Source organism: Amblyomma mixtum, chromosome 2, assembly GCF_055824585.1.
Source record: "Amblyomma mixtum isolate Tamu chromosome 2, ASM5582458v1, whole genome shotgun sequence".
Lineage (NCBI taxonomy): Eukaryota > Metazoa > Arthropoda > Arachnida > Ixodida > Ixodidae > Amblyomma > Amblyomma mixtum.
In genome coordinates, this window is record NC_143013.1 from 260,665,942 (window position 1) to 260,684,698 (window position 18,757).

Below are 18,757 nucleotides of genomic sequence, written 5' to 3' on the forward strand. Positions count from 1 at the left end.
ATATACGCAGACCTTATTCCGGCAGTTCACTTCATTTGGCTAGCCAAAAAATTTCATATGTAAAATTTTATGGGCGCATAGGAAATGACTGAATCGTCCTTGTTGACGCTGGTTTCGTACATATCCATAAACAAATCCTGTTCATGCCCTGAGGACAAGACATGAATAAATACGTTACAGTCAACTTTTCAGACTTTTAGGACGATACGAACCCCAGGCAAAATATTCATGCGTTTAGGCCGTTTACCTACTTTTGCATAGAGTACAACAATGTCATGCCTTGAATAGCTGCGAGGGCCCACATCCACACAGGTTTTCATGGGGATTAATTTTAGGCCAAATTAGACAGAACATAACAAACTGATGTGTTGACACAGTACCTGAGGTGAAAAATCTTCTAGTTTCGGTTACTTACCAGCTTTACGTCCGGTCAATAAGCAGCTTGCTCAAGATTGATTTCGGAATGGCTTGGTGAAGACTGCTATCTACGCAGGCGGTTTCGACAGTCTACATCTACACTACGAGGGCACTTGGAAAATGCGAACGCTACTTTGGCGTAGATTTAGGAATGCGCCTCTGATCACGGGCCTACGGACACGTTCGTTGCACGGCATGCAGGTAATGAGGACGTAAGGGGCGGGCAGACCATCGTAATGATGCCTGTGAATCACATGGTCGTTGCAGTAGACCTCGAGCTGTCTATATGGCAGGGGTGCTCAATAAATTATGTATTGTAGACTATATCCTTTTTGTGAAGGGATGAGTTGAAAGTTCTTACGCTTAATTTTTAAGCATGGTGTGTCGATTTTCTCGAAGCACATCATTCTCCAACAAAGCCTCCGAAAGTTGCCACGCACTTTCTCTTCTGGGAAATAGGAAATTGGAGACTTTAACTTAAGCATGATATCCTTTAATCACATTGCTCTATAAAGGTTGCAGACGAGCAGATGAAATTTACTGAAAAGGTCTCGCGTCGAGATAATGCTTTGCTTTGATGCTAGGCCGGGACGTACGCACAGGCGCTCCGAAGAGCGTGACCACAGACTCGCGTGCTTCCTCTTAGAGTGCATCAACCTGTGCGCCAATCGCCGAACCATCTGGCAAGTACGTCTGACATGAAACCTACAGAATGCTAATGGCTCTTGATTTATAGGTGTAAGGGATAAGGCTTTAGAATTATGCTGCGCCAAGATCAGCTAGGAGACTTATGTTCACGAGGTTAAGATCACGTGGACTTTGAACATGCCCTCACTGGACATCGAGTTCAAGAACGACTGGTAAGGTCATAACAGCCACCAATTTTATATGCGGAATGCAGATTTTGGGTTGGATAAAATTCGACTTGGCTTTTAATCCTTATACTCCTGCAGCTTAAAGCAACTGGAGGACATGTGGTTTTCTTTGTTGTGGCCCGCCTCTGAATCTTCCTCGAAGGCTCACTGCCACATCCCACTTGTTTAGCTTAGCTGGCTTAGTTCAGGAAGCGAACGGTGTATAGGACACTGTCACACATAAAAGAGCCATAGAAGAACACGAATACATTAGCGGCCTGGTTCAAGGTTTCAGTGCGCATGCCCGTAACCCTATGAGGTGTCTGAGGTGGCACAGCACCAGAAACTCGGTATCCGTACTGGTAACACGATATACCTTCCTTTAGTGCAGTGCAGTACGAGCTGAAGGAAAGCAGCCAAACTGCTATATAAATGCCGAATTCGTTCGACTGGATTTTGAACCGCTCGTCAATTTCTTGGCTGCCACAGGACATGAATGATAGGCGCCAGGCCAATCCACAAACGGTGCCGACTCAGGTCTACAGAAGTTATTAGAAGGCAGTTCATGGTTCCGCTATTGGAACGCGGCCCCAATTTTCGCCTGACAAGAGAAGGTCATGCTACGACTCCTCCTATATCCTGTAATAACGGACTTAAGGAACTAAAGAAACATGACAGCTGAGCAATGTAAACATGGTGATCCCAACTGAAACATCTAGTTGACTTCTACTATGTGCAAACTAAGAGGCTCCAAGGACAGAAGGGTAGGAAGGTGAGGGTGGCACACAACAATGGCAGGCCTTTCTGTTTTCTTTCACTGCAGAAAATTGGCGCACTCCAAGAGAAAGAAAGTATACTAAGTCGTGTTTTCCGGACGTACACCAGTATAGGGCGGTATTAAAAAGCGCATGCCCTAGCTAGCCCCTTTCTTTTAGGCTGCAGGACTCTGACTAGTCACTACCGTTGTAGTGTTTCTATAGGTAACCCGGTTTGGCCTTTCAGCGTTACTATTAATATGCCCATGCGTGGTGACGATGTAGTTATTTCGTGTTCTTTTTAGTTCAGTTTAGATTATGGGGTCTGACGTCCCAAAGCGACTAAGGCTATGAGAGACGCCGTAGTGGAGGGCTCCGGAAATTTTTACTACCTGGGGTTGAAATTTCCGGAGCCCTCCACTACGGCGTCTTTCATAGCCTAGTCGCTTTGGGACGTTAAGCCCCATAAACCTAACTAAACTAAACTAAACTAAAAAGAACAGGAAAGAACTACATCGTCACCACGCATGGGCATTTTGCTTCCATCATGGAAAGACCTTTGTTTAATTTTTAATTGTTTCTTTTTAGAAAAGCAATTTAGCGCTGATTAGAGAAGTTCAAGGACTTGGTAAACAAAAGAAGTTAGACCCTTGAAGAAGTAGCTTAGAAGCTTCGTGCGGGCAGGTTTTCACGCGAACACCCTTTTTCCTCCCGGAGTGCGCCGAGATCATGAAGGTGGGCGGCGTGGCAGCGCGGGCGGCGCCCCCACCACCACGTACCCCACACAGTGCGGAGTCGGAGGCCGCGGCCAGTGCCGATAGTGAAGGCTCATGCCACGACGAGCTGTGTGGCGTGCGGTGTCGGTGGTGCGAGCGCGCGTTGGGTAGGCTGGGTCGGGGCCAAGAGTACAGGAAGGGCCGCCCTCCGCGTGCTGACACGTGCTCGGCGGCGCTGGGCGCGCCGTCGCCGGCGGCGGCCGCCAGGGCTGGGCCGCCGCCCCGTTGCCCACCGGCTTCGTCTTCCTCTTCTTCCTCCTCCTCCTCTTCGAGGAGGGGATCGGCTCGTGCACTATCCACGGACTCGTTCTGTCATGGGGAGGTGGGGGGAGGGGATGTTTTGGGGGTAGTGCACAGCGTACCAGCAGGCTGCCGCTTCAGGGCTCACACACTTTCAAAGGGACAGAGACATAAAAACTTTCGTAGTCTATTTTTGTTTTCGAATAATGCGTAAGACTTTAGCAAACATAAATCGTTATGTGAAATTCGCCTACGCTCAGCGCCTAATCTGTAATTGAATTTATTCTTTCATACAGTTGAGGTTTTGCTTTCAGCAGTCGAAAGAAGGTCGCGACGTCACAAGTTAGCACCAGATCACGTGATGTGGGTGTTAGCAGCGCACACGAAACAAGGACGGACAGAAAAGGGAACCTTGTGTTTCGTTCCCTTTTCTGTCCGTCCTTGCTTCGTGAGCGCTGCTAACACCCACAGTATGAAAAACCAACTAGCCCAAGAAAAGATGATTCAGATCACGTGAGCAACAAAAAACTGCAGTCTAATGGCTCTTTGTTACCTTGCTGGCATTAAGCCTCCTGGAGCACTTTAGCGCAAGAGGTAAATAAAAAAACCACTAAGTAGCGGTTATACTGCGGTTTTTGTATCCCTCACGTGCTCTCATTCTCGCTTGTGGAGGCGCAAGCACGGTCTAGCAACTGAAGCTTAAACTAGAGAGGAAAAAAATCAGTTACAAATATCTTATTGAGCGCTGACGAATTCCTCGTAGTGATCTATATTCACTAATGCCGGACGCATCATTCTACAACAAAAACGTACTCCGATAATATTTGGTGTCTCCACTCCCTTAAAGAGCTTTCTTCCTCCACTGTTCCTTTCTGTCCCTCTATGCCTCAAGTAATTAACATCGGCACCATCATCGACATGTTGAGTAGCAGCAGCAACCAAACTGAGCACACATAAGGACAAAGGCCCATCCTAGTGACTACAGATTTCCCTTGTCTTGAGTCATCGTGTCTATTATGTCAAGCTAAATATAACATCGGTTGTCTTCTGTGCGCATGGCATGTGATGCTCAAGTTAATTTACTGCTCTGAATATCTGAATATTCTAGTAGGATGTCACTGACTTGCGTTCCTTCTCTAATCTGGGCTTCGTTTTGTGCGGGAACAGTGACTTTGTTATCAGTATCTGAATGCCATTGACGCAGCGCAATGGACAAATACCTTGTTGTCTGTGGAACTGCTTGAGAGATACGCTAATCTGTTTTACTTGCAATAATAGCGCATAGAACTTTTCAAATGTTGCAAGGCTATTCCGTGCTTGGGACTAGAACTCTTTCCCAGTCAAGTGGTAGGGTCTACGTTTGGTCTCTGGTATCGTAGAGGCTTAAGGCATTGAGCAAGACCCATTGTCTGAAGCTCTAGATTGCCATGAGCTTCAGGCGGTATGGCTGGACTACCAGAAACCGAGAACAGGGCCCAGATTACGTCTAAAACTCTTCGATCCTACGAAAGTTTTAGGTTTACATAGCTTCCATAGCTTCCATAAAGTTTCCATAGCTCATACACGTTGGTCAAATATTTTGTTAGTTCGCAGTTTAGTTCTGTCTTTAGTTGAAGTTTTAGACATTGAGCAATTACTAATGTCTACAGCTTCTCAATATAGCCACGAAATTTACAAAGAGATCAAGACTGGCCGTCTAAAGCATTTTGTAAGAGGTCCGTAAGCAAGGTTGCCTTTTATCTTCCTAGGGCGCCACCTCGCGGTTCACTGACTGATACCCTAAGTGTCTTGAGAAGTTTTGGGAAACGCTGTATGTTCAATTAAAGGAATGGGGGGTTTTTGTTTGGACGTATACGGCTTGTCTGAGTACTGCCATCACGGACAGCCTGCAGAGCCAAATTTACCGCACGGAACTTGCATGCGCACTTGTACTACGTGGGGTAAAGGGGAAATCAAAATGCGAGACTGTAGACTGTGGTGTGACGATGCAGTTGTCGGTGCAAAAGTGAAATACACCGTGCAGTCCTGAGTGTTTTTCTATGTGACTTTTCTAGACACATGCACATCTGCAGTGAGCGTTCTTCGTTGGTAGACTTTGTGGGAATCCGGAATTTGAGTTTAGTTCGAACAAAGAGGTCCAAGTCCCAACAAAACTGAGCGTAACATTATGAAAAGACAAAATTCGAATGGCTTAGTGCGAATGAAATACGAAGCTACCATTCTTTTGAGTTTTTACACTATATTTTCAGGTACGTAGGCCTCCGTTCACGCGAATATTTGCGCATAGTCACTCTGTGCAGAGCAGGTGGATAGTTTCCTTTCCTATGCCCTATTCTGCGGCACTTTATAATTTTCTTTGTGTATTCGAAACTACAGGCAGCTCCATTAGACACAGAACTCTTAGTTGGCTCCGCATAATGTATATACGCAACGAAGAAGGCTCACGCGATGTTTTCTGTAAAGGTGTGTAATCATTCGGGAGGGTGAAGTAATAGAGTGAATTCCTATCTATGGTCAATGTGAAGGACACACAAATTAGGCCATGCATTGTAAGAGTTCTTCATGCACAAAAGTTTAGTCTGAGGCACGCGTTCAGAGGTTAGTCTTGCCTTTAGCATTGTGACCTTGGTGAGATGATGGTCGACGCATTGTCCCCGAAAATGCAAGGTAACCGTGTAATCAAAGAAAGCTTAGAGAAGTTTAAGAGCATGTTATAAACTGTTTCAAACTGACTACGGCATGTCTATTCCACGCAGAACTGTAAAAGAAATGAGTGTTTCGGTTGAAATGTCCCGCATGAGAATTGTAAGTAGTTAATGATTTAACGTTCATTTGCCGTCAATATGTTCACCGGACGCAGCTTTAGTGCGAAATTTTAATCTGTTTGTATCCAGGGTGCGTACTGCTTGAGGTTTAACGGTGCGCTATGCAATTCGCACAGCCAGAATTAGGCGGCATATATTTGTTCCAAACCAAGCTCAAGGACGGCTATGAAATTAAGAAGTTTCGCTAAGTCTGTGTTTCATAAACTTTTAACTTCCGGTGGGCAGTCGTCAACGAATGAAGCATAATACTTCAACAGTGCCATCTTGGGCAGATTTGGCACTATGTGATTCTCACATTGGACGTTTTCATAAAAAATATTTCAAACAAAACTAGTGAGCGAGTTGTCGCTAAGCTGATGTATTCGAATGAATTTAAGCTTTCTCACGGCGCAAAATTTACCAAAACTTTCACAGATGCATTGCCTTGCTTCATTCGTTGGCGACTTTACGTGCATAAACTTTCAGATTTGGTCAGAAAAAGAGATACTCAAAATATTAAAATGAAATACTGTTAAAAATGAAAGTACTCTGTCCATATATATTGTAGAACTGAGTAAACTGATCGCTGATTGAACACGAAGGACTGAGCTTACCGTTAACATGAGATCATCTTCGTCTGACCACGACAAACTGGTGTCGCTTAGACTGCTCACTTCTTCGAGGTAGCTGACTTCCCGCTCCAAGCGACTCAGTTCTTGTTCCTGGTGGTAAAGGCCGGACGAGAAAGAGCAAGGGCATATGCGTCACATATAGGCGAACTTTTTAAGACTTCAACATCAGTTAAACCTCTTTGCCTTACTTAACATCGTGAAATTAGACACAACAAGACAGACGCAATACAACGCAGCACTGATTAACTGAATATTTTATTCAGAGAGAACTGTTTTGTGGGCTGCAGACAAAAACGAGCATAAGCAACGAACACTCCTGAAAGTTTAAAAACATGACAATAAAAGGCTTAAGCAGATACCACCGTGAAATTTGAACGTGTCCCAGAATTTCAAACAAGCGATAAGGTCACTATGGCGCAACGCATAGTCGGAGTCAGTCAGTTAGCATTGTAAAGCGCAGATTTCAGGAAGCAATCTAACTTTTATGCAAGCTCAAAGAAGCCTTTGCAACACACGACTCCTCGCCTTTCAGGATGAAAGGTGCTTCTACCACTTCATGCGACACTTGGCTCCGATTTCCATGAGTACTCGCATGCCTTTCAATTATGGTTGACAACTCCAGCAGTTCCGGCAGTGCAGATTGAGATTAGAGCTAGGCGGATTGCCCAGAGAATCCAACTGCTTTTTTCTGGCTAGTATTCGCATAAGGCCCACTTTTCCCTATGTACAAGGTCTGTCAAAAGTTCCCAGGCCACAGGGTGTGCTTTTGAGCAGTATTGCCAAGCAGTTACGACAGCACCGATGCTCAAAATATCTGTAGAGGGTAGACAAAGTACACTTCGCACCTCTGATAACCTTGATAGCTTTATCGGCACCTTAAGTGCCAGGATATGCTGATGAAAAGCAGATGGTGTGGCCTGGGAACGTTTGACCAACCCTGTACGTCTTACCACAGGAGAGACGAATCTGATGCCCTACCTCTACTCTGCTGGCAAAAAACACTTCACGACGAATACTGTACCAGCTTCTAGTGTAGTTATCTATATTGATCAACCGCTTGTTGACCGCTGGGGATATCCTGTGCAGCTTATATTCTGATTTTAAAACTATTTTAACTCCATAACTATTGCCAATCTCTTTCGAAAGGTTTGAAATCCCATAAAGTGGTTTTTTAAGTGGATATTTTGCCATGCAGAGAAAGGTAGTGTAACGAATTCCTCTTTCCTGTGGTAAGACATGCAAAGGCAAACTGGGCGTTGTGTTAATACGCGCCTGAAAGAACACCTTCAATCCGCTTGTCTCTAATCTCATTCTGGACTGCCGATGTTGGAAAGGCACGCGGGTACTATATAGAAATCGGAACCAAGTGTCGCGTGAAATGGTAGAAGATTTTTTTATCCTGAAAGACAGAACAGGGTGTTGCCAAGGCTTCGGTGAGCGGGCATGACAATGATTGTTTTCCTGAAATGTGTGCTTGCAACGCATAACTGAATGACTGCGACTGTTGCCATCTCCGTTGTGCCATCTTCACCTCATGTTTTGTTTGAAGGGCTGGAACGTGTGGAAACATCACCTTAGTAACTGTCTTTTTATTGTGATCTCTTTGAATACCGAAAGTGTTCATTACTGATGTTTGCTTTTATCTGCAGCCTATAAAAACATTCATTTCTCAATAACTTATTCACCTGTTAGCGCTATGTTTCTGGCCTCTTTCATGGCCAGTCGACTTATGCGCCTTGACAGTGCGGCAAATTGGAACCTACTCACCCATCTTTTCGTCCTCCAGAAGTTAAACCTCATTCAAGGTGACTGAGGTTATGCTCTAAGGTATGACGAAAAATTCGCCCGACAAACTATAACTGTGTTCTCCAGAGTCGAATATTTAGTACAATCATGCCTGACTGCGGAACTTACCCTGATGAGCAGCTTCCTCTGGAGGTCACATATCACAGCATCTTTCCTCTTGAGGTCGTCTTCTAAAAGTGCTATTTTATTACGTAGTTCATCTTGGGTTTCGTGCTGTATGAGAGACACATAAAATAGGCGTTTTGTTAGGAACTGTGCTAGTATGTTCGTCACAATGTTCTAGAATCTGAGTGTATGACAGTGGGTTGGGGACTCAACCTGAAGAAAAGAATTTTTACGAACGTTTCTCATGCTCACTGACTGCTCAGAAGAAGACTCCCTGATGCTTAAAAAAAAAGCAGATTTACTTTTTTGTCTTGCTGCGTAAAGCGTTCTCCGACGCAATTAAACGATTGCTTTTCTGTGAACAAAGGAAGCACTCCCACTGTGTGTCTGACAGGACTCTTGAAACTTCTAGTCGTTCGATTAGTCACAGGAGGTATCGTAGCGTCATTTAAAAGTTCAAAGCTCAGCCTCAGCTTCTTGAGTTTAAAGCTGCATGCTTGCTTCTGTGTACGGGTTATATTATACCTCACTGTTGGAAACCGATATGCCTTGTTTGAATGGTGCACGTTTCACTAGCGTTGACGAAAATAATTCCTTCAATGTACTACCAGTTATTTGTCCAGAGAAGGCAGTCAGAAGATTCCATTCCGCCATAGTAATGTTCGGTGCTTTTTCGCCGGGGATGCAAAACTTAAATCCGCAAGACAACCGTGGGTCTATACAGATCTGTAGACAGTTATAGAATCTAGTTCAGACCTTAACTCCGAGGTTTTTGATCCATTTAGATTAATTATTAAGAGACGACCGGAACAATGAACTGCACGGCAGGAAGCATGCCAGTAATTTACACACAGTCATTGCATCACAAAACTACTCCTTAAATTTTCACCTGCTCGTCTTGGCTGCTTCATTGTAATCAAGAAACCCGTCAGGGCCCCGAATTGTCTTTCATTTGTTCACTTGGTCGGTGTATGTAAATCTTATTTTTAATTCGTAAGAGATTGTTTCTAGAATTAATTCCCCTAAAAAATGAGCCCTTATTGACTATCGAAAGCAGACTTCGGCTCAGGCAATATCAGGCTTAAAAGGCCCATTGTAACGTTGGAAGACGGTAGGCGAAACATGTGGAGGAAGTGCGTGAGTCATATCAAGAACGGTGACAGCTGCAGTTATTGTAAAGGCAGCGATCGGTTACAAATTCCCCAAATGAACTGGAGCCCGAAGTTAGTTGGACTAAAGTTGGATTTTATGGCACAGGAAGTGCGATCTGCGATTTCAGCAGCCCATCATGACCTGTATTGGAGTAGACATTGTTCAGAACTTGAGAGGGTTGACAAAAAGCTGGTATTCTGCAGCTCTTTAGCAATTCATAGCCATGATTCAATATACGTAACCAAGTACATGTGCAAACTAAAGGCAAATGCATGAGCGGTTTCTCTCACCAGGTAAGTCTTGAAGGCGCTCTTAATGTGCTTCATGGCGGCGGCCACGTACTGCTCAATGCCGTCCTCCTGCGTGAGCAGCTCCGACACAAGGCACTGCTCCAGACCGTTCTCGGGTGACGGCCCTTCAATGATTACTTTGCGAATCCGACCTCTGGCCGGTCCGCCGTTGGGCTGGGCTCGACTTGACTGCGGCGGTGGCCTCCGCGGCGTCGCCTGGTACGACCCGACGTCCGTCGAATCGAGCTCGACGGCTTCCATTCTCTGCAGCAAGCTACGTCTCGCCGCGTGTCCTTCCAGGGTATTCCTACTCCACAGCCTGCTCCTGAAGGACTGCTGAGGAAAGGGCGTCGGCCCGGGCGGGGGTCCTAGTCTTGCCGTGACGTCCGGTTGCTGCTGCGGCTGCTGCTGTTGCTGCGGTTGAATGTCCAGACTCCCCGATTCGGCAGAACTATGCTGCGCCTCTTCTAGCGTGTCCAGGCCACCGCCGGTTCTTTGCTGGGACATGCTGATAATGCTTACTTGGGGGACTAGTACGGCAGCGTTGGTCACTGCCGCCGTTGCATGCGTACTGCCCCTTCGGTCCGCAGTAGTGCGACCGCCGGCCCCGTCATGAGTTAGCCTCGGTTTACTATCACACGGCTCCGACTTGGGGCTGGGGCTGCGAAAAACCTCGTCCTCCAGCTCGAATTTGGGAGACAGGGTCCGCGGAGCTGCGTTGGTCCCCGCTTCGGTGGCCGCGGAAGGAGCCGATTGGGTTCGCGTTGCGGAGGAAGACGCCTGTGCGGGCGCCGCCGTTGGAGCTTGCGGCGACGTAGACTCCGACGGGCTCAGGGAGAGAGTGTCTGGTCGCGGTGGCGAGAGCTTTGTGGACACAACACTACTACTTGAGGCACTTGGTTTGTCCGCCGTGGCCACCGAAAGGGAGGCGGCGGGCGGCGCGGTGGTCTGGAGTTTGGTTTCTTTCTCCTTCTTCTCCTCCATGGCTTTCAACAGGAGGACCCTCTTGAGGAGCGGGATGTTCTGGTTGGAGACGGCGTCGGCGGCTGAGTCGCTGGGCGGCGGGTGCACCTGAAGCGTGACGGTCGGTGTCTGCTTGGCTGACGAGTCACCGGGCTTGAGACGGTGCAAGGCGTCGGCGAGGCTCTTGCGAGGCGTTGCCGCGGCCTTGTCCGTCGACCTGCCGGCCGCCTCCGAAGATACGCTTCCCTGCAGCCTCGAGAGCCTCCGTCGTTCGAGCAAGCTGGAGTGTGCCGTCGGTTCGAGACGTGATGGGGAGCGGTCTTGCTGCGACGACAGCTCGCGGCGTGAGTGCACCCCACCTCCGCCACTGGTCGCAAGGAAGGGCTTGGAAGGAGGTTCGGCGGGGGCCGAAGATTTGGCGGCCTTCTCGGCTTCCCGGAGCATTTTGATGCGCGTCAGCAGAGGAAGCCCGGCGCCGATGGGCTGCGCCGGGGAGCTGCTGGTCTCCTGGTTGGCGGTTGGCGTCAGCGATGGACCCGTATTTTTTAGCGCAGGTGGTCTCTTGGCGAGGTCGGCGAGCTCTTCTTCGCCCTTGATGCACGATATGCTAGTGACGAGGCCTGCGAGGCGTTAGATGGCGGGTGTGGAAAGTGACACAAACTATCCATCTCCTTTGTGTTGTTATTGTATCGGTTAATATATAAAATACAAATTAAACAAAACTGAAGGAAGAGACGAGAGCCAGCCGAGAAAACTGCAGTCTTAAGCACCTGATCTGCTGCCGGCGGAAATAAAGAAAGAGAAGGCGGAGAGGCGAATCACAGTAGGAAGGACAGCGAGAAAGGATAAGGGAGAGATTATACTGTACTGCTATACACAGCCCACATTCACACGCACATTTAAAAGCGCGCATATTAGGGAAATAATAAAGCAAGCCTAATGTAAATGGCTATACGTGGTACAATATAGCTAGCAGGGTGGTTGGCAAAAATTCTCCGACAATTTCAACCATTCTCAAGAGGATAATTGACTGATATAGGCTAGAGAGAGGCGCTACTAAATGCCAATTTCCACTAATCATAAGGGCGGACAGGGTAGGGCTCCGCAATCATTGCATTTTGCTGTCAGTGATAGAAGTAACTAGACAAAAGCGTGGCTATAGGCTTCGTTCGGCAACTTGATTTTATAGAAAGGTTCATGCAGCTGTTTTTGGAAGATATGGCAAACAAAAGGGGAGAACAGTTATCGCGCGGAATAGCACAGGTAGGCGCCAGAGGCCACGCGTTCATACCTTTCAGGGCTTGGCCGCCTTGCGAATCCTGGCGGCTGTGAAACCGCCTGAAAAAGATGGTAAAAATTAGATGCCATATAATGGGCCTTAATTGGTCCTACGCGCAATCTTTTCAGTTAGTATTATGATTTAACTAATTGCGCGATAAATATTTATGCTGTAGAAATACAGAAACTCCGGAAATACTTCTGTAGTACTTTCACGTACTACACTGAAAATACCGCTCCCCATAGGTGCAAAGGAAGCACAGGGTGCTTCGCCTAAGTCTTTACACAACCTTTAAAAGTAGGGTTTGAGTTAAGAACGGTTTTTTCGGCCCCGCATTGTCAGTGGTGTAGTACATCAGAATAAAGATAAGGTGGGCTGAAAGCAGTCTGTTTAACTAATATTAAATAGTGAACTTTTTACCTATTCCTGTTAGGCTTCTTAATTATTGTGAGGCGTGCAACCCACCGTAAGCAATATCCATATCACTTTTTAGAACTTCGAAAACTAGTTTACTCCCGGTGCTGTGGGCCCAGTAAATTTTGGTTATTTCGACGAGTTACGTGCACTGAAGGAGTTCCTTTGCCTGCGAGCTTCTCGAAAGCGCATGTATTTTGGCACGATGTCCCCAAAATTTGGTGAGCCACAGCGCCGACGGTAACTGCGTCTTAGAAATTCCAAGAACTGATATAGATATCACTTACGGTGGGCTACATGCCTTTTGGAAATTAAGGAGCCTGACGGCAATAGTTAAAAAGTTAACTATTCAATATCAGTTAACTCGACATCAGCAGAGGGAGTTACGCCTGCCTTGAACAGGCAATGCTAACGTCGTTTGTCAAATTAGTTGTCCCCTGCAGTTTTCTAGTAGCTAAATAACCTGGTTTGGCCAGTCCAAACATATTTCGATATACAACCCTGTCTTTTGGACGCTGCCACAGAGATATGGCGAACACACAAAAGGACCCAAAAGAGACCTGTTTAGCGATGCGTGAGAAGTGTAGCGAATACGGACAACTCGCCTTAGCAACTTCTGCAAAGACTTGGTGACTGGTGTCGACGGAGTCGCCGCCTCGCTGTCCTCTTGGTGGTCATCCATAGAGGACAGCACGGGGTCCATTTCCAACTGGATGTCTGGTGGTTTCTGGGTGCTACAAAGCGAGAAAACGTGGAATAACAAGATAATTTGCCAACAATATTAATCATTTATGAATACTGTAGCCTTCACTTGAGGGCAAACACAGGAGAGTTTGTCATCAGAAGAGAGGAATCCCCCCCCCCCCCCCCCTTCCGCTCACTAGATGCTGTACATTCGTTGCAGGTCGGTTGCGGGGGGACGGGGGGGGGGGGGGGGGGGGGGGAGGCGTATGCGCGACTCAGAACTGCGTGCTGTTAGAGTGCCTGGCATACCCACGCGGGCGCTACTGCCGGCTTGGTCGCGTCTGTGTCTTCCTATCATCAATAAAGCACTTTATCGCCAATTGACGAAATGACAGCGTTAAAGATAAAAACACATTTTCTTTAGGTTTATATGCGAACCACTGACTGTAAGTAACGCCCACTGGACGAGAGCTTACATCTAAAGGAAACGTCTGCTTGGGTGGCTGGCATGTTGTACTTTATTACTCATGCATTGTAAGGTAAAGGAACAGTTAGGTTCTTGGTTGGCTGTACCATATCCGAGCCAATGACAGGCTCCTACCAAGAACAGCCATCTCCCGCTTACTGCCAAATGACCGAGTTCCGCGGCGTGCTCTATCCTCCTCCTTTTTTTACTACAGTCTCCCAGTCATTATCAGCCAGTTTAGCTCTATCGCAGAAAAAGGGACTACGCCCGTTATCTCCCGTTACTATATCCTCGCATAAGTGACGGCCAACCCGTAGCAGAAAACATCCTCATATACTGAACGACGACGAAGGGAGAAAACACGAGTCGTTCATTCTCGCCAGGTCCGTCATTCTGGATCAATGACGTTAACCTACCAACCCTCCTCAGAAGCCTTCCACATCTCCCTAGATTTTTTCTTTAGAAAATTTCTCCGCTTTACATATTTGCAATTCCGTGATTGTAGCATTTAACGTCTTTTTGTACTTGTTGGAATGTCTGCCATTTCTTTTGTGAATATCTTGTATTTGGACCTTTTACTAGCCAAGATGACTATGGGTGCAATGAAGTTTACATGTATGGATTTCACAAAATTAGAGAGAGAAAAAGAAAGAGAGAGAGAGTGGAGTGTGGAAAGGGCGCGTAGGCGACACTCACGTGGTGTTGGTGCGGCTCCTGAGAAGCTGCCTGAGGTTCTTGACGTCCTTGCGGAGTCTTCGCATGGCGTCCATGGAGCGCTGGCCTCTCGAGTGCACTGAGCCCTGGGGCGAGGCCGAGCCGTCTCCGGCCGCAGCCGTCGCCGTGGCGGCGGCCACGGGGCCGTGGCCGCCAGCAACAGCCGTGCTTCGCGAGATGATGTCGTCCGCTTTCTTCACGGACGCCGCCAGGCGCGCCTCCATGAGCCGCTTCCGACCCATCGCCTGCAGGATCTCCTGCGCCGGGCGCCCAGAACAACGACGAAGAGAGGGAGTCACACTCCCTCCCGACTACAGGGGCTAGTTGGTACTTCATTCTAAACAAGCAGTTGTTGGTAGCACTTCGTCGAGTGTGTGTCCGTTATTGTGCAAAGTTAGTGCTTTCCAAAACCATGAGAAGAGGGAGGTTCCACTATAACGAAGAGAGGGAGTCACACTTCCTCCCGACTACAAGGGCTAGTTGGTATTTCATCCTAAACAAGCAGTTGTTAGCAGCACTTCGTCGTGTGTGTGTGTGTCCGTTCCTGAGCAAAGTTAGTGCTTTCCAAAACAGTAAGAAGAGGGAGGTTCCACAATAACGAAGAGAGGGAGTCACACTCCCTCCCGACTACAGGGGGGGCTAGTTGGTATTTCATCCTAAATAAGCAGTTGTTAGTAGCACTTCGTCGTGTGTGTGTGTGTGTGTGTGTCCGTTCCTGAGCAAAGTTAGTGCTTTCTAAAACCGTAAGAAGAGGGAGGTTCCACAATAACGAAGAGAGGGAGTCACACTCCCTCCCTACTACAGGGGCTAGTTGGTATTTCATCCTAAATAAGCAGTTATTAGTAGCACTTCGTCATGTGTGTGTGTGTCTGTTCCTGAGCAAAGTTAGTGCCTTCCAAAACCGTAAGAAGAGGGAGGTTCCGAAAAGAGGGAAGGCGCAGTAACCGCCTTTGAAAGTGACTCACCAAAGACACCTAAAGGGATGAAAGATAGGAAAAGGAGGAAACTTTGTTCCACAGCAGGCGTTATGAGGAGAAGGCGTATGTCAATAATGGTCTCGTCATTTTTATTCTTTGCGTAGTTGTAATGTTTGTTTACATAAAAATAGCTGGTCTGCTAAAGTTGTCGTTAGGGATAGCTACTTAGGAGGAGGAGGACGAGAAAAAGGTAGCCATAATTTAGAACCTTTTCTTGAGTCTAGACTGCTGTATGACACTACAAGGCCAAGTTTCTGAGCTCTCAGGCTCTTGAGCTCTCAAGTTCGTGAAGTTCGATACGGAGAGCTGCGGGTTCAATAGCCGCACTGCAGGGTTCAGCGGCAACCGTGCAAGCTCGACAACGTTTTACGGAGGCTATTAACTTTTTACAGAGGTCGTACACACCTAAGCGGCGAAGTTTCTTACGTAATATACGCTCTTCCTGAATCGATGTCCTGTTAATTCTTTTAAAGTGCCCCGGATTCAAGCTATTTTGGTCGGCTTAACTTTCGGCTGAAACGGCAGACTTTTTTATTTTGTCTTTGCTTTCTTATTGGCACCTTAGTCCACTTACATTCTACTTGCCAAATCTGCTGCTCTGACCTTTTTGTCCTGAGCAGGTTCTTTCTCGAAGCCCCCCGGCATTTCCCCATTCCGCTACCTCTTTACAGTGCCTTTTTCTTACTCTTCAAAGCGGTAACATCATTCAGTTAATGCCCCCCTTCTACGCAGTGCCAAGAGATTCGTTGTAACAGGAGTTCTTTCGAATACGGGTAATGTTCTCACTAACGTTCTCGGATCCCTGTTACCTCGCGGACTTATTGTTCGCTGACCCCATTCCCTAGGCGCTCGGCGAGGATCTCAACCCCGACGTAATGCGCTTACGGCCTCTTTCCGGTCCGCCTAATCTGTTTCCTTTTTCTGTCTATCGCTCACCGCAGCTGAGGTGTGTCCAGGAAGCGCTTCAAGTCAGATGGAGCGGCGTCATACTTGTGGAAACAGCGCTTAGGGCGCTCTGAAAGGCGGCCCTACGATGTTGCCTGCCTTCACTTCGGGAAAGGTCGTACCAATCACTACGCTATACCACCTAAAAGGGTACACTATAATCGGAAGACTGTGGTTGAAACCTGTCTTGCGGTTAGTCTCTAATGCAGTAACGGGTGGTATTTGATGGGCCTGTGGTTGTGGCAACGCAGTTCTCAGGGGACTAACCGCTGTAGCAATATTAGTTCTTTATAGTTTAGACTCTTGTATGGAACAGCGTTGATCGGACGAAGTTAAAGGGGCGGAAAGGACTGGCGTATATTTTATTCGCGCAAGAAATGTTGACGAGAACATGTATCGAAAGATAAGCTTGCCGAGTACGTGGTCCGCGAGCGATTGTTATTCATGTGCACTTCATCGAATGCTCTAACTTACTGGGTTAAGGGTTTCTGCTTCGGAAAGCTAGATGTTCACCCAAGCACACTAGGCAAGAATACGTAGGAGCTTCCGATATTTGTGCATACGAAATGAGGGCGAACCACAGCGGATGCGCGTCTCCTTCCCTTTCACCTCCCCTCTACCTCAGCCATCATCTGAATTATGAGTGTTAGTCATTAAACTTCGCGATGATCATGGGGTAACGATGATCCTAAATAACCCGGAAACTTTTTGGGCAGGATAGCGCAGCAGAGATCAGAGGAGCAGGAGAGAGACATGGAAGCGCGGGGCTTCCGTTTACGGTATAACTGAGGAAACACAACGCACGTGCTATCGTGTCTGTAGCTATCGTGTCTGTATCAGTAGCGTGATACTCATGCCTCCCGTACAAGTTCACGATCCCGTGCCTCTACATGTTCGGGTATCGAGCTCAAGCCGCTACGAATTCGTAATCGAACGTACCCATTAGCTATCAAAGCCAAAACATACCATTAAGAAGATCAAGTCTTTAAGTCAAGTGCCCAGGAAATATAGCCTGTTATCATATACGTAGAACCTCTTTTTGACGCAGAGTTTTCCGCTCGTAATCCACGTCTCCAACTTGTTGTTGTTGTTGTTGTAGCCTACGACAGAATGGCACATACCCACTCTGAGGGATCGGCCAAGAATCGGGTGGTAAAGGATTGGTATTCACCTGTACGTAGTAAAGGCAAAATGTGTTATCCTCAACCTCTTTTTCGTCTTTGCGCCATCTAAGAATGTTTTCTTCTTCACATCTTCCCTCTTAGCATACGGTGAGGACGATTTCACAGGGGTCAGGTATTCAGACACGCCAGAAGCTTAAGGCTCATTGGCATCGCAAAGTTATTGACGGAATAGTGCCGCGAAATTTTGGCGCACTCGATTCGACGGCGCAGACTTCACTGGCGTAATAAACTAATATTAATTAAATTTTACCGGCACCTTTAGATAGAGCAAACCCACAGAGCCTTCCATTTCTTTTACAGATCTGGCTACAGTTTGAAGCAGCCCATGGTTCTACGTCGCCACGAACGCGCGAGTCGGTTCTTATCAGTATGGGCTATGTAGAGTAGAAAGAAAGAAAAATGAATTGGATGAAAAGAAAGGCTGTCAGCGTGGTGAAAAGGTCGACAAAGATGGAAAGGGTAGCAGTTACCTCCGCTTCAGGATAGTCCTTCATGGCAGAGAGAACGTCTTCCCTAGAGAGGCTGAACAATTCCGAGTAGCCGACGGAGCGGACGTCAGCCGTTCTCCTGTTGCGGTGCAAGGGGAAGGTAGAAGAAAAAGAAAAAGAGAGGAAGAAAGAATAGGTAGAAAGAGAAAGATGAGTACTATCAGCTTGAGGCGAATAAGAAAGTGGTAAGCACTTGAGGAAGAAGCCATGGTGTCACCCAGGTTCGAGGAAAAAGATAAAAATGCACATGGACACCTAGCTTCGTTTTGTGCTGGCAATGCGATAACAATAGTAGCTGTTGATACGTTTACCGAAAATGACGCCACTTCCGGTCCGGCGACGTCATTTCTCTCCAACCAATGAGAATACTCCGGTTTGGTGACGTCAGTTCCCGCCAGCAAGTGGGCGAATTTTATGACCGACGGCGCATTTTGGCCTATTAATAATGAATGGTAAAACATTCTGAGGACCGTTATGAAAGTGGCCTCTGTTTCTTACGCGCCGATAATTCGTATATGATGCATTATAGCTACTCAATTGTTCACTACATTGGCCACCGGTGCATGAGAATGCCGCGCAGAGGGGCTTAATTTTTTTGTGAATTGAAACATTAAATTTAAGAAATCTCAAAAGGTGCAGAGAAAAGTAAATCGACTGAAAATACACGGTTTTAGATTACGTAACGTATCTGAATGAAACATGTCCTCCTCAAGTGTAATCTTTCGATAACTTTCACAGCTGATGAGATAAACCTCGTTATTCCCGGCAGAACAGCCGGGATAACTTAGGTATAGCGCCTTCTTCATTTGAGA

The 18,757-nt window shown here is 47.0% G+C and overlaps 1 protein-coding gene across 2 annotated transcripts in view; it reads right to left on the bottom strand.

The window, feature by feature from the left end:
* Positions 1–18,757, bottom strand: part of LOC149363749 (uncharacterized) — a 295,934-nt gene that overhangs the window by 4,273 nt on the left and 272,904 nt on the right. For both annotated transcript variants that reach the window (XM_089573697.1, XM_089573698.1), the window contains exons 12-19: positions 17,928–18,024; positions 14,334–14,608; positions 13,093–13,221; positions 12,086–12,132; positions 9,832–11,414; positions 8,393–8,497; positions 6,461–6,568; positions 2,806–3,111 (exon numbers count right to left, since the gene is read on the bottom strand). In XM_089573697.1, coding sequence (XP_089429823.1) covers positions 2,806–3,111; positions 6,461–6,568; positions 8,393–8,497; positions 9,832–11,414; positions 12,086–12,132; positions 13,093–13,221; positions 14,334–14,608; positions 17,928–18,024 — 2,650 coding nt within the window. The remainder of the gene's footprint in view (positions 1–2,805; positions 3,112–6,460; positions 6,569–8,392; positions 8,498–9,831; positions 11,415–12,085; positions 12,133–13,092; positions 13,222–14,333; positions 14,609–17,927; positions 18,025–18,757) is intronic.